Source organism: Aplysia californica, unplaced genomic scaffold (assembly GCF_000002075.1).
Source record: "Aplysia californica isolate F4 #8 unplaced genomic scaffold, AplCal3.0 scaffold00610, whole genome shotgun sequence".
Taxonomy (NCBI): Eukaryota; Metazoa; Mollusca; class Gastropoda; order Aplysiida; family Aplysiidae; genus Aplysia; species Aplysia californica.
In genome coordinates, this window is record NW_004797880.1 from 229,062 (window position 1) to 243,762 (window position 14,701).

At 43.3% G+C, this 14,701-nt stretch overlaps 1 protein-coding gene across 2 annotated transcripts in view; it reads right to left on the bottom strand.

The window, feature by feature from the left end:
* Nucleotides 1-14,701, bottom strand: part of LOC101860924 (multiple epidermal growth factor-like domains protein 11) — a 31,129-nt gene that overhangs the window by 6,766 nt on the left and 9,662 nt on the right. For both annotated transcript variants that reach the window (XM_005107516.2, XM_005107517.2), the window contains exons 3-5: nucleotides 7,209-7,597; nucleotides 1,451-1,659; nucleotides 227-308 (exon numbers count right to left, since the gene is read on the bottom strand). In XM_005107516.2, coding sequence (XP_005107573.1) covers nucleotides 227-308; nucleotides 1,451-1,659; nucleotides 7,209-7,597 — 680 coding nt within the window. The remainder of the gene's footprint in view (nucleotides 1-226; nucleotides 309-1,450; nucleotides 1,660-7,208; nucleotides 7,598-14,701) is intronic.

Sequence of the window (14,701 nt, forward strand, 5' to 3'; positions counted from 1 at the left end):
CTACACACACTGATGCATGCACATAAAGACACCCACAGCGTACTATCTTAAGCTTAAGGTTTACTCATTGGTCTTATTTAAATAAAGTAAAACATCTGTCTTGAATAGAAGTTGAGATATCTGTAGTTGAATGTAAAATTTGAAGGGGTTGAAACGAGTGTCAAACTCAAGGCAATTACCTCCAAACAGCAGGGCAACTGCTTGTAGAAACAAGCTCTGAACTCACCACTCCTCTTGTTGATGTAAGAACTGAGACATCTCCCAGTCTCATGGTTACAATTTTCTCCAAGCTCACAGCCCACACAGTCCTTTTTGGGAAGATTAAGAGGGGGAGTCGATGGGGTGGAGCAAATTAATCAGTGTGGAGTTTGTTAAGAATGTAACGCCTTACTACGCGTGGGTAGGTCATTTCAATGGCTGTCAACTTGGGGCAGAGGTGAAAGTGTTTTAAATGGGGTTTTATACAACTAGCACGAGACGGGAACAAAAAACAGGAAGTCAGGTTTTCTTTTCATGACTCAAAGAGAATTTTCATGACCACGGTAAAGTTCCACCAAAAGGAAGGTGGATATTTTGTAACTATTGTTTGCTTTTTGTACAACTTTAGGAAGTTGGGTCGTTCGGGCTCTGTCTTTCATGGCAACTTATTACGCCTGTCACAGAAAGATATGATACAGGATGTGTAGTGGCTTCATGTAGCATACACAAAACGAGACAAGTGGATGGTAAAAAGTTCAAGTTTACTCTTGTGTTGATGCTGAGCATTTGTATATTGGTGCACTGGTATATCCACCCGAATTTCCTTCATTAATCAATAAGGTTTATCTAAAACATGTTTGAACACAGTAATTTAAAGGGCTAGAAGTCATTTCAGCTTGAAATTCCACCAAGAATATGATGTACGTGGCTTGGACATATGATGACTTCCATAACAAATAGGTGAATTATGAGGGTAGGGAAGATACTTTTATGACCTCATTCTACTAAAATATAAATTACTTCTACCATTACGCGGAACACTTAATTCGGTTAGGGAAAAAAAGGGCCATGGCCATATCAATGTAAAGCTTTGATTGAAATTCGATGCAGATGTAGGAATCAGAGTTGCAGCTGATAATAAAAGTAGAAAATTTCACTGCATTTGATTACATCAATGACATTCTTTTTCGGCAAAACTTAGTAAGTCTTTTAACATCTGTAGAATCAAGTCCCTGGGATTTTCAATAAGTATTCATTAAGTATTCTAGAATACAGAAATTCTGTTAAGACAAATTGATACATGTCCGTGTGCAAAAGCTGGAGAGTTCGTGTTCGATAATTAAGAGAAATTTGACAATCAGTTGTGCCACAAATTTTGACTGCACTCTAGTATGTCACAGATCGAGACGGGATCAGTTGCAGCTTTTGTTTGGGTGTTTTCGTTTTGGATTTGCTTTGGACTTTTTTTCACCTTACGGCATTTAGTCCCATATTTTCCAACAGGGCATAAAGTGTCGTTGCAGCTGGGGCCCATCCAGCCGTCCTCACATCCCGCCGCACAATGTCCGCTGTCAAGGTCACACTGCTCGCCGTATTTACAAGCACAGATGTATTGACAGTCGGGCCCGAAGAGACCAGTGGAGCAGATCGTCTCTGTACATGATCTACCCAGCCACTTGCCTGAAGATAAAAAAGCTTTTGTTGTTGTTATTTTTATTGACGTTGATATCGATGTCGATGTTGTTGTTAATGTTGTTGTTACTGTTGTTGTTGCTGTTTTTGTTGCTGGTCTGTTGTCTTCGTGTTTGTTGTTGTGACTGAGGTGGTGGTGGCGGTTGATCTTGTGGTCGTTGTTATTGCAGTTCCTGCGTGCTGGAAGTGGTGGTGGTATTTGTTTGTTTAGAGTGTTGGCAATATGTTTTGTCATAGTCGCTGACAGCTTTGTTATTATTGTTGTTGACAAGTCAGGTGGAGCCCAAAAAAAATAGGTTTTGATTTTTCAAAAATCTTACTTATTTACATAGTACTTACTTGGTTGAAGAATAGGTATCGTAACAGATGGTACAATACCATAGCTGCTCCTCTCTCCTCTTCAGGATCCATGAAAGGGTTGGCTGATTGTGCCAGCAATCAGCTGGTTGGATATTCTTTTGGCTTTCTCATACAGGTTGCCGTCTCTTCCCAAACCTCTTGAGACACCAGCTTCCCTCAGTCTTTCCAATGTGTGTGATGTGGAGCATTCGACTTCTCGGTGGTCATTGAATCATACTGTCCATGCTGTCATGACTGTTGGTAGACATGTTGCCGCCATTTTCAGTTTGGCCGGCTAGCTCCAACTCCTAGCTCCTGCATGACCAGGGCTAAAGATCCATACTGCCTTTGTGAGCCTGTGCTTTGAACCGCCTCTCGGCAGTCTGCACACGCCAAGTGCTTCTTCACTTTTTCGAAGGTACTCATCGGGTCAGTGGCAAAAACGGCAGACGGATGCTCCACCGCCGTAATCGCGTTTAAGGCCTCTATGAAGCCCTTCGTCTCCATGCACATGCTGGGCGTGGTTATACTATAGTGAGGTCAAACATTCGTAACGCAACTTATTGTTAAATGTTTCCTTAGCTATCGAACAGAGACCCGTCAGTTTTTGCACAATGACTGATATGAATTAGTGTTAAAAGATCAATATCTTTATAAACACCTGTAATCGATATTCTAAAAAATCCCTTAATAAATACTAATAAAATATCCCAGCTGGTGTTTTCTACAGATTTTTAAAAGGTTTACAGCAGGGGCAATATCGCTTTTAAAAGAAAGTCCGTCATTTTTTTTTCTAATCGCGACATTATGCTTATTGAACGTATGCTTTGAGAACCTTAAGGCCCAGTGTAAAAAATATGTTCACTAAAGAATCAATTTTTTGTCCCAAGTTTTTCCACTAAAATAGGTATCATTGGTGAGCTGTGGTGTAGGCCAATGCATATATGCAAAATGTGTGTGAGAAGCGGAAAGTGCTGTGAACAATCCCATTTTCTGCATGACGGAGATTTATAGTATTAATATATAATAAAAATGTATTTAAAAAATATTATTAAGTTAAGACAAATTGATACATACTGCTGTGCAAAGTATGGGTGCCCCATTGGTTCACCAGTTAAAGGGGTATTCGAGGAATTTTTGATCGAACTATAGTGGCTCCTGACTGCTCTCTGTCTCTTTCTCTCTTTCTCTCTCTCTCTCTCTCTCTCCCTCTCTCTCTCTCTCTCTCTCTCTCTCTCTCTCGCTCTCTCGCTCTCTCTCTCACGCACACACACTCTTTTTATCTGTGTGAGTGTGTATGTGTGTGTGTGTGTGTGTGTGTGTGTGTGTGTGTGTGTGTGTGTGTGTGTGTGTGTGTGTGTGTGTGTGTAACCCCGTTTACACGGGCGCTGAAAGCCTATCCACGCTGTGCTGATCCATCTGTAAAGATAACTACGTCGTCCTGCTCACTGTTCTCCTCTATCAGCGTCTTTGCCTGCCTCGGCATTGACTGCCCCCTCTGTCCATTCACAACATTCTCTTCCTAAGGTTGCTACCACTCGAGCATACTCCCCAAGTGTACCAGTGACACTCACCCATTCGCTGCCCCTTCCGATGTCTTGCATTTCACAGCATTTAGCTAAACTCGTCGCTGCCTCATTCATCCATTCAGTCCCTCTAAGCAGACGTGAGCATACAGTTCTTCCCACTTTGTCATGCAGTGGGTGCTGATCACCGGTGCTAACTCATAGGCTTTCACCTGACCCATCTTGTGGTGTTCTAAAATGCCTGGGGTCCAGGAGATTGAGCATAGCCTCGCAGGATGCGTCTCGTGTGCACCAGAGAAAAGTCCGCATACCGTCGTTCTGAATTCTTTTGAGGCGTTTCAGCTGCGACGTTGACAAGTTAGGAGACCGAGACCATAGTCTATCATAGACAACACAGTATAGCTAAAATTCTTTGTGGCATTTTGTTACACGCCATGGTTTTCATGGTCCGACGTTTTCTGGTTCTTGTGACGATCCTGTTTATGTGATATTTACCTGAGAGTGATCTATCAAAAGTAATACCTAGATACCTCAGTGAGTGCTCACGCTTCATTATGGTCGTTGAAACATACCGCAAATGCTGCCATGACTGTTGGTAGACTTACTTGCATGATGCCGCCATATTCAGTTTGGCCGGGTAGCTCGAACTCCTGCATGACCAGGGCTAAAGATCCATACAACCTTTGTGAGTCTGCAGCTTTGTATTGCCTGTTCCCAGTCTGCAAACGCTAAGTGCTTCTTCAAATTTTCGAGGGTACTCATCGTTGATGGTGACTGTGGGCACCTCTGTTTTTACGGCGTGAATATTGCACAAGCACCAAACCACACAGGCCATGTCAAGGTGGAGTTTGTCGTTGTTGTCTACACACCATTGTTCGCTGACTTCCCCTCTTGCGTTCAGACTGGTGCAGTTCCAGTACAGAGGCAGAGAAAAAACGGCATGAATCTGACACGAATTCGACACTTTGTCTCGCTCGCGTGTATCGTTGGCCCACCTACACCTGTATGGAAGAAACCATATGCAGACACTCCAGTGCTGCCTAGTAACCCATACCTTTGAGATAAGAGGCCATGATGCCTATGAGGAGCATATTGTAACGCTCCAACACTCCCTTTACACCATACAGCCTGCCTTGGACTTGGGTCGGGCACAAATCCCACATGGAGATTCTCGATGAGGGTACACCTAATAAGGGGTACCCAATAGCGAGCGCGGATCTGGTCGGGTCGGGTCGAGTCGGGTCGGGTTGGGTCGGGTGGGATCGTCGGGTTGGGTCGTTTTCGGGTGGTTTCAGTGAACACTACAACCCCACCGCGATTGTACCCGACGACCTGGGACCTGGAAGTTAAAGTAGAGAAACCTTTAACCTCAATGGCTTCCAGGGCTCCTTTCCGCAGTTCCCTGTTGCAGTGCTGCGGCAGCCTGGAATCCCATAAACATGGTTACAATAATTACATCGTTAACTTTCTATTATCAAATATCGTTCATAAGAAGATAGCTCAAGTTCACTCGGTCAAAAAAGTGTCCGCGGATGTCCGCGCATTGGTTCTGATGGTACTGCAGTCTTTGTTTTGAAGCTCTCTTTCTTTTCTCCAGAAGAAGAATAGGAATAGCACAGTTTGTAAGTTTCGCTTTTATTATTTTTTTTACACAAGTAGGGTAACTCTGTTGGCAAAGTCTGCACTGTTTCGAAGAGGGCGCCTCCGGATTTTGAGTGTCAACATGGACACGTGACTCAGCCTTGTTGTGATTGGCTGCAAAGCACCCGATCGCGCGATTGGCAGGCCTGAAAACAAGCGCGTTTGTTTTTCTAGGTCAGCGACCGAGTCGATCGGTTAGTGTGACGATGGCCGCTTTGCGCCTTCAATTTGGCTTGCCCTGACCCAACCCGAGCCGACCCGATCGCGTACGTGGGCACCCCCTATAAGGTGCAATACCGTGAATCTCTCCCTCCCCCTCGTGTCGTGGGCTTGACAAGTTGCTCCAACGTCGATTGATACCGTGGTACCTGCAAAAAGCTTAGTGGAGCCCATCTCCATGCAAGTGTAATACTGGGTGCCCGTTGCGGATGGGATCGGGTCAGGTCCGGTCGAGTCGGGTCCATCGCCCGATTCTTGGCTTAAAAACAAATGCGTTTGTTTTTGAGGCGACGAGTTGGGCTCGATCGGCTTGTGCCACGATAGCTGCTTTGTGCCCTCAGTGTGGCTTGCAAACCGACCCGACTTGACCCGATCCCCCAATGTGTACACCGCAAAACGGGTACATGACTGAAAACAAATCAATAAACAAAATCAGCACGGCACACATATCTGCACAGGAGCAATATCACCATTATCTTAATAGTATTTGTAAAATGATATCCAATGTAAAGGAGCCACCTCTAGGTCGGAAAAAAATCAAAGACAACACTTAAGGAGACAGGCACAGCCAGCAATACTGCTCAATGTCAACTCTACCCTACCTTCCAATACTCGAGGGGCATGCCAAAAGTCACCTGACCATCAAAGAGTAAAAGTAGAAATCTGAAATTTGCTACCAATCTAAATCTTTCTCTTTGTAGTCGCCTCCCACAGTTGTACCTTTTTTGTCATCGGTGTATGACCTTGAAAAGACATTGAGAATAAAAGACTCTCTCTCTTCGTCAGAAAACCAGCCGTCTACCGATTCTTTGACCTCATCATCACTTTTAAAATACCTTCCTTTTAAGTCCTTTTTCAGTTTGGGGAATAATAAAAAGTCGAACGGGGTTAATTCTGGAGAATAGGGTGGATGTGGCAAAATTTCATAGCCTGTTTCTGCAGTTTTTCTTGAAGTGCGTGCAGGCGCGTTGTCGTGAAGAAGCAAAATGCCTTTTCTTATCTTTCTTTTTGCTATTTTCTTTCATAACCTCTAGTAGTTTTTTAGCTGGTTAGAATAATGGCCTCCGGTGATCGTATGTCCATTTTCAAGATAGCCTGTCATAATCACTCCTTCTTGGTCTAAAAAAAAATTGATAGCATCACTTTTCCACTTGATTGCTGTATCTTTACCTTCTTTGTGTTGGAGACGGAGGCTATTTCCACTGCATTCTTTGGATTTGGACTCAGGATCGTAGTAGCGGGTTCATGTCTCATCCATGTTACAAGTTTTTCAAAAAATGTTGTTTTATAATTTTCATACAGACCAAGCAGTTCTTGACAACAATCTCACATTGCACTTTTTGAGGAGCAGTCGACAAACGTGGGAACCATCTGGCAGAAACCTTGGTCATATTCAAATATTCCTTTAAGATTCGTTCAACTGATCCAATGCTAAGCCAAAAAGAAAAAAAGAAAGAAAGAAAGAAAGAAAGAAAGAAAGAAAGAAAGAAAGAAAGAAAGAAAGGAATAAATAGTAACAACACCAACACAAGTATCACCAAAACCACCATCCACACCAACAACAGCAACAGTAATCACATAAACAAATCTACAATAAGCACTACAAAAAAGAATACTAAAGGAATGACCAAAAAAACAAATAACAACATTTACAACAATAACAACGACAACATCACCAGATGCAACAAAAACGATAACGACAACAATAACCCCAACAGCAACTAACAACAGTAACAAAACTACCAGTCAACACCACCGACAGATAAAACAACAACGACAGACAACACGGCCTACCTGAAGCAAAGCCCTTACCTGAACATCCCTTGAACGGCATCTGCAGACAGTGCCCTTGCTCCTGGGCGCACTTCACGGGATCTGCACAGTGGCACGTCTTCTCACAGTCTCTGCCGTACCGTCGGATGGGACAGTCGCTTTCAGCGCAGTAGTTACCCCCAGCCCCGGGCCAACATGACACGCACAATCCTGAAAAGGTGCACCAGGCATCCCCCCGACACGCGCAACCGGTTAAGTTATGGGTCTCGTAGTGGTGGAACTTTCCCGCGTCAAATTTCGTCCTGTTGCAGGATTTTGAATCCCCATCGCCATACCAGCCTGGTATGCATTCCCCTCGACATTTGCCGGTAATAGAGTCGCAGTCGTCCTTGCACATACAGGTCTTATCACATTTTGGCGGGTTCCACCTTAAGAGAGAAACATGGTAAAATATTACGATGACCATCACCTCTCACTTTCCACTCCGTCTTCGGGCCGAAACAGCTTTCAAAGCCGTCTCCAATTATAGGATAGCTACTGAACTACCAGACAAGCAAATAACTTCTGGTTAGCTAACATAATTTCAAGAATGTGTCAACGTATTGGTTTTTGAGAGCATCTCCTCTGTTTTCTTTTAAAGGATATCATAATAATATGTGAGGCAGCGTGGTGGAATCAGGCTCTCGTCAATGTTTGGGCATGTAGAGTTACTTGTATCATATTAAAGCTTGTTTATTTGTCTTTATTTGGGTGAAAAAAGTAGCCATCTATCTTGAATACAAGTCCAGATATTTGTGAATGAAGGGGGTGGGGGTCACCTGCTTTTAGAGGTAAGATAAGTGAGAAAATGGCCGCCAAAGATTAGTTATTTCCTTAGCTTAAGAGTCCGTGGTAACTGAAAATTTACATTTTGTGTGCCTTTAATCAACGTTTTTCAGAAAAGTCCATACAGAAATGAGTTCTTTTTTAAATTCCCAAACCTGTGGAAAAATGCAAATTTCTTCATTTTGATTAGTTTGACGAGAGCCTGATTCCACCACGCTGCCTCACTTATATATTTTTTCCATTGTGCCACTTTTCGGAGGGCCAACTACCCTACCAAGTAAAAGCGGTCAGTTACTGAAACACGGACAAAAACGGCTTTTTATGTTTCGATCTTGAGAGACGGAGGAGCCTCTTCATCAGCAGGAACAATGAAGGAAAGCGGACAAAGTCGAAAGGGCTCTCCTGATCCGAAACCTCTGACGAACAAGTTTCTCCGGATTGCGTCATGGAATGTTCGCACCATGTATGAAGCAGGAAAGAGTTCTCAAGTAGCACGAGAGATGAAGAAATACATGCATTACATACTTGGAGTCAGCGAAACACACTGGACACAGTCTAGACAGAAGCAACTCGGCTCGGGGGAACAAATATTGTATTCTGGGAGGGAAGACAAGCACCATGCGCAAGGAAAGGAAATCCGTCTGTGTTAGAATGCACAGAAATCACTTACAGGATGGGAACCACATGGGGAGAGGATCATCATGGTTTCATTCTTTACAAGGACCAAGAGCATCAAAGTGAATATAGTCCAGATCTACTCCCCAACAAAAGATGCTTCAGGGTCATTGACAAACTACCAAGGAAGGATATCAACATCATAATGAGAGCTACCAATGCCAGGCTTGGTCAAGACAACGTAGTTTATGACGGAACTATTGGACAACATGGCTTGGGACAAATGAATGAGAACGATGAGCGTTTCGCAAATATCTGTGCTTTCAACAGTTTTGTCATTGGAGGCACAGTTTTTCCTCAGAAGAAGGTTCACAGGGCTACCTAGGATTCGAAAGATGGAGTGACGGAGAACCAGATAGATCTTTTTTATATCTCTTGTAGGTTCGGGCGTTTGTCCTAGTAAAGAGATTGGCAGACGTTGGATCGGATCATCATCTCAACCTTTGACTCAAAAAGCACGGAACAGGCACATAAACCAAAAGAAGTTCCAAGATAGTCTCTAAGACGGACACTAGAGAGAGGAGCTTCAGGTGCATGTGAAGAACAGATTTCAACCTCCAGCTGGTATTGGTGGAGGATTAGCCAACACTCATTGGATTTAAGTAGGAATAGAATACAACTGAAGGTAGAAGCGAATGCAAGTAGAACAAGAGGATCAAGGGCGGATGCATTTGAGAAGTATATGACAACAGCTAAGGATGTCAAGAAGTCCCTAAGAAAAGGACAAGGAGGAATTCATGAACAACTGGCAAAAAAGGCAGAGGAAGCTGCGGTAGGAGGGCACATGCGAATCCTTTACCAGACTACAAAGACTCTTGCTGGAAAATATGGGGAAACTAAATTACCAGTATAGAACCAAGAGGGGAAAACTATTTTTGGAAAGGAAGCTCAGTTGAAATGATTGTAGAGCATTTCAAAAGTCTCCTGAACAGACCACCACCGAGTAACCCGCCAAACAACCTGCCAACAAGAAATGGGTTACCAATCAAGAGATTATGGATGCCATTAAGACGCTGAATAAAGGTAAAGCGCCTGGTCCTGTTCAGATTCCAAATGAAACCCCAAAATCAGATGCCAGTGCGACGGCAAGACCTATTCCTCCCATTGTTTACCATGATCTGGAATGAGAGCAAGTTCCGAAAGGATTGGAAAAAGGACACTTCGTGAAGCTTCCAAAAAGGGGGATATCCGCAACTGCTGTAACTACAGAGGGATCACTCTTCTTTCAATACTAGAAAAGGTTTTCAACAGAATCATTCTGGAAAGAATCAAGGGATCCAAGACTACGGAAAAATCGCTCAACCACCGACCAGATTGTCACACTGGGGATCATTTTGGGACAGTCCCTGAAGTGGAATTCCCAGCTGATCGTCAATGAGAAGACCTTGGACAGTATACACCAAGCAACACTATGGAAGACAATTTAAAAAATCATGGATTCCCACTGCACTAAGATTGGGGTGAGACAGGGATGTTTACTATCCCCATACCTCTTCATGTTGGCGGTAGATTGGCTGATGAAAGAAACCACCAAAGTACACAGAAATGGTATACAGTGGACCCCATGAACACAGTTGGATGATTTGGATTCTGCAGATGACTTGGTGCTTCTCTTGTACACCAGAAAACAAATGCAAGCTAAGACTGCAGTGTTAAATAGACTGTTGGATTGAGGATCCAACCCGGAAAGTCAAAGGTTCTAAGGACAGATGCTCAACGAAAGGAGCAGGTCACAATAGAAGGAACTGCACTAGAAGACGTTGAATCCTTCTACTGTCTTGGAAGTATAATTAACAGAAAGGGAGGAACAGGTGCTGAAATAAAGTCCCACATTAGAAAAGCACAAGCTGCTTTCATATCTTTAATAGGATTTGGAAGACAAGTTCTATCTCACTTCGAACAAAACCTGAGATTTTCAATTCAAATGTGACATCAGTCTTGTTGCATGGATATGAGATATGGAACACATCACAGACCTGCATAAGGAGGATCCAGGTTTTCTTGAACAAAAATGTCTAAAACATTTACTGAGGATCAGATGGACAGACAGGGTCAGCAACGAGGAGGTGTTAAGGAAAATAGGACAGATCTCAGTCACAGATGATGTATGAAGAAGGCGGTGGCGATGGATTAGACATGTTCTCGGGAAATCAGGCAGCTCCATAACAAAGACAGTACTCGATTTGAATCCACAGGGTAAAATAGCAATGGGGACACCACATGGAACCTGGAGAAGAATCACAGAAATTGATGTACAGAAAGGTGGGGAGACATGGAATAACATCAAGAGACAAGCCGAGGACAGAGAAAGTGGAAAATGTTTGGCCGTGGCCTATACCCTGGTGCAGGGTGAGAAAGGCAAGGATGGTGATATATAAATTCTCACCTTCAGTTTAAAACATGCACACTTTCCTTTAAAATATCTGCCTCTTTCGATCGTATTTATACAGCCTGCATTTGAGTATCCTTTCTTCCCACTCACACTCACTTCACTCATTTCCACTGTACGTTCATTCATTTGCTATCTTTCCTTAGAGCCTGTTCTTTTTCGTGATACTAATCACATTCTATATTTCTTTTGCTTCATAACATTTTCCTCTGTTCCGCCCCTCCCCCTCCCCCCGAAACATATTGAAACACCTAAAATCTATATGTATAATTTGTATTGATTTTACCTTGCATTTACTACGATTCAACCCCATATTGGCATTAAAAAGCTTCAGTCATAGAGTCAGTCATTAGATTGCAATAAGATAAGGTTTGACAGGCAGAAAACAATATTTTAAGCTAAAAAGCACAAAAACTCAAGAAAATGTTTTTGTAACACCGGTGGTCTCTTTAGATACGTATTTTTAACCCAAAAATGCGAAAAATTAGGAAGGATGAAACAACAAACAAAATAACATTTGCACATGACTCCTCTATAAATTAATTGTATTAATAAGCCTCGATGAAAAAGAGTATCTCCTTGAAATATAGCAGAGGTGCCAACCGCAGCCACTACTAAACCTGTTTTAATTGCGAGATTTTGTTACAGTATTGTTATTCCCTATTAAAACATTCACTGTGTGGCCGTGGCAGCTCTCCTGAATGACAGGGTAGGAAGCGCTTCATTTCCAAATTACCTGAGTGTGGCCAAAAGCGTCACTTGGATGCGGCTGCTTACGTTTAGCAACTATATCGTCACTAACAAACACGCAAGGGCAAGAGCAAGTTACATACACTCTAGATCTACATGAAGCAAATTAATCGTTGTGCCTAAATGAACATTACATTTAAACAATCAGTCAGTTAATGCCTTTCACCCCAGGAAGGGTTTAGGCCACATACAAGCTACTTCCAATTATCTCTGTCCTGGGCCATCCTTCCATGCTCCTTCCAAGTCAGCTTCATCTCTCTCATGTCCCTTTCCACACATCTCCGTCATGTTTTCCGTGGCCTACCCCTGCCTTGTACTCCATGTGGGTTCCACTGCAGCGACTGTCTTATGATGTTTCCGCTGGGCTTTCTGGGGATGTGTCCCATCCATCGTCACTTTCTTAGTCCTATTTCTACTTCTATATCCATTTATCCTGTCCTTTCCCACAGTTTTTCATTTCTTTTTCTATCCTGCCACGTAATTATTAGGATACTCTTCAAAAAGACGAATCTTGGTGTGCAGTGGGATGGTGCTTGCTTTCCAGACTTTTGATATTTGATTGAATGCTGACCTTGCCATGGCGGTGCTTGCTCCCACATCTGCCTCAGTTTCACCTTTACCATCGATGACACTTCCAAGATAGGTACATTAGGCGTCCACTTCTTCCAGGGGAGTGTCTCCCACTGTCACAGTAGAGCTTGAAACTTTTCCTAGCTTCTCTACGTTCGACTTTCCCTGATGATACGTAGGCCAACACTCCTTGATAGGCTGTTGAGCTCCTTGGTCTTTTCTTGCACCTGGGCATGTATGCAAGAGAGCAGTGCAAGGTCGTCGGCAAAGTCCAAGTCGTCCAGCCGCTGCCAAGAGGTCAACTGTATTCCATTGCGCTTGCCTCTGGTGACTTCTTTTATGACCCAATCAATTCCCAGTATGAAGAGAAAAGGTGAGAGTAAGCATCCTTGTCTCACTCCTGTCTGTACCTGGAGGAGTTCTGAGAGTTGTCCTTCATGGAAGACTTGGCAGTTTGTTCCATCATAGGTGCCCTTCACAAGCTTGACGATTTTGTCAAGTATTTCATAATGCCGCATGAGCTTCCACGGAGTTTCCCTGTCCAAGCTGTCAAATGCTTTTTCATAATCAATGAAGTTGACCAACGATCTGGTCCACACACAATAGGTTCTTGGGGAATTCTGCCTCGTTTCCTCGGAGCTTCTCATCTGTTGTCAATTTGATTCTTTCCTGCAGTATCTTGTTAAAGACTTTGTCAGGTATGGACAGGAGTGTTGTGCCTCTGTTGCTCTTACAATTATTGAGGTCTCCCTTCTTTGGCAGCTTGATTAGGTTGCCTTCCTTCCAGTCTGGTGGTATTTCCTTTTCTTGCCGAACCTTTTCAAATAGAGTATAGAGAATTCCCACTGATGTATCTTTATCTGCCTTAAGGGCTTCTGCTGGTATATGGTCGGGACCAGCTGCCTTGTGGGACTTCAGTAATGTTACAGCTGCAACAATTTCCTGTCTCGAAGATGCTTCCGTAACTATTGGGAGGTCGTTTCTGGCTGGAAGAATTTCTGTTTGCTTTTCTGTAGGTGGTCTGTTCAAGAGTTGGTCTGTTCAAGAGTTGATCAAAGTGTTCTTTCCATCGGTTAAGTTGCCACTCTGGGTCAAAGATAGTCTTTCCCTCTTTGTCTTTCACTGGTATAGTGGGCTTGCTGAACTTACTTGAAAGAGCTTTTGTTGTCTTGTGTACAATCCGAGAGTGTCCGTCTGTTGCTGCTTTCTCTGCCTTTTCGGTTAGGCCATTCAGGTAGGTACTCCTGTCCTTCTTGATGGAATTCTTTACATCCCGATTTACTTCGGTGTACTCTTTTTGTACTAGTTTCTCAGTCCGGGTACAACTATTGTTGACTTGAGCATTCTGGTGTCTTCTACTTTTGACTTTGTCTAAGAGAGCCCCGTGAAATCCACTCCTTCCTGACGTTGACTTTGGGTGCTAGGGTGCTCTATCAAATCGCATTGACTGTCTCTTTTATCTAGTCCCAGTGTTCGTTTACTCCACATTCATCCAAATCTTGAAGGGCTTGAAATCTGTTCATCAGTTCCAACTTGAATTCATTCATTTTAATGGGTCTTTCAGAAGGCTGTCTTCATCCTTTTGACGACTTCCAGTTGTGGTTTGTGCACACCTTCTCAGACTCAGCTTCATCTTTCCATGGATCAAATTGTGGTCTGATGCGACGTCTGCTCCTCGTAGGACTCGGACATCCTCCAGTGAGCGTCTAAACTTTCGTGAAATGCAAAAAATGGTCAATCTGATTTTCCGTTGTTCTATCCGGGAGACCCAAGTGGCCTTGTGAATCCTTTTATGTGGGAAGATTGTTCCTCCGATAACCAAGTTGTTGAATGCAGTGAAGTTCTGGAATTTCTCTCTGTTGTCATTTGTCTCTCGTAATCCATGTCTACCCATGATTTCCTCACAGTGACTATTGTCCGAACCTACCTTTGCATTTAGGTCTCCCATAACAATGTCGATGTCCTTACCTAGAAGTTTGTCGATCACACTCTGCAGGCGGTTGTAGAAAACGTCTTTATTCTCCTTTTCCGCATCATTGGTTGGGGCCTACACTTGTATGATGTTCATGTTTATGACCTTCTTGCTACCATCTCTTACCTTGAGTTCTTTCTTAGTTGCAAATGAGGCCATGATGATCCTTGAACCGTGGGCTTCCGAGCCGCTGAATGTCTTTTGAGCTATTTTGGATATGATCATCCCTTCTCCTTCTCTGCGTGGTCCATCACTGTCATTTCCTGAATAAAAGAAAAGCTCCCCCTTTTTTATTCGCTTCGGTCCAGACTGGTTCAAGTGGGTCTCACTGATTCCCAGTATGTGTAGGTG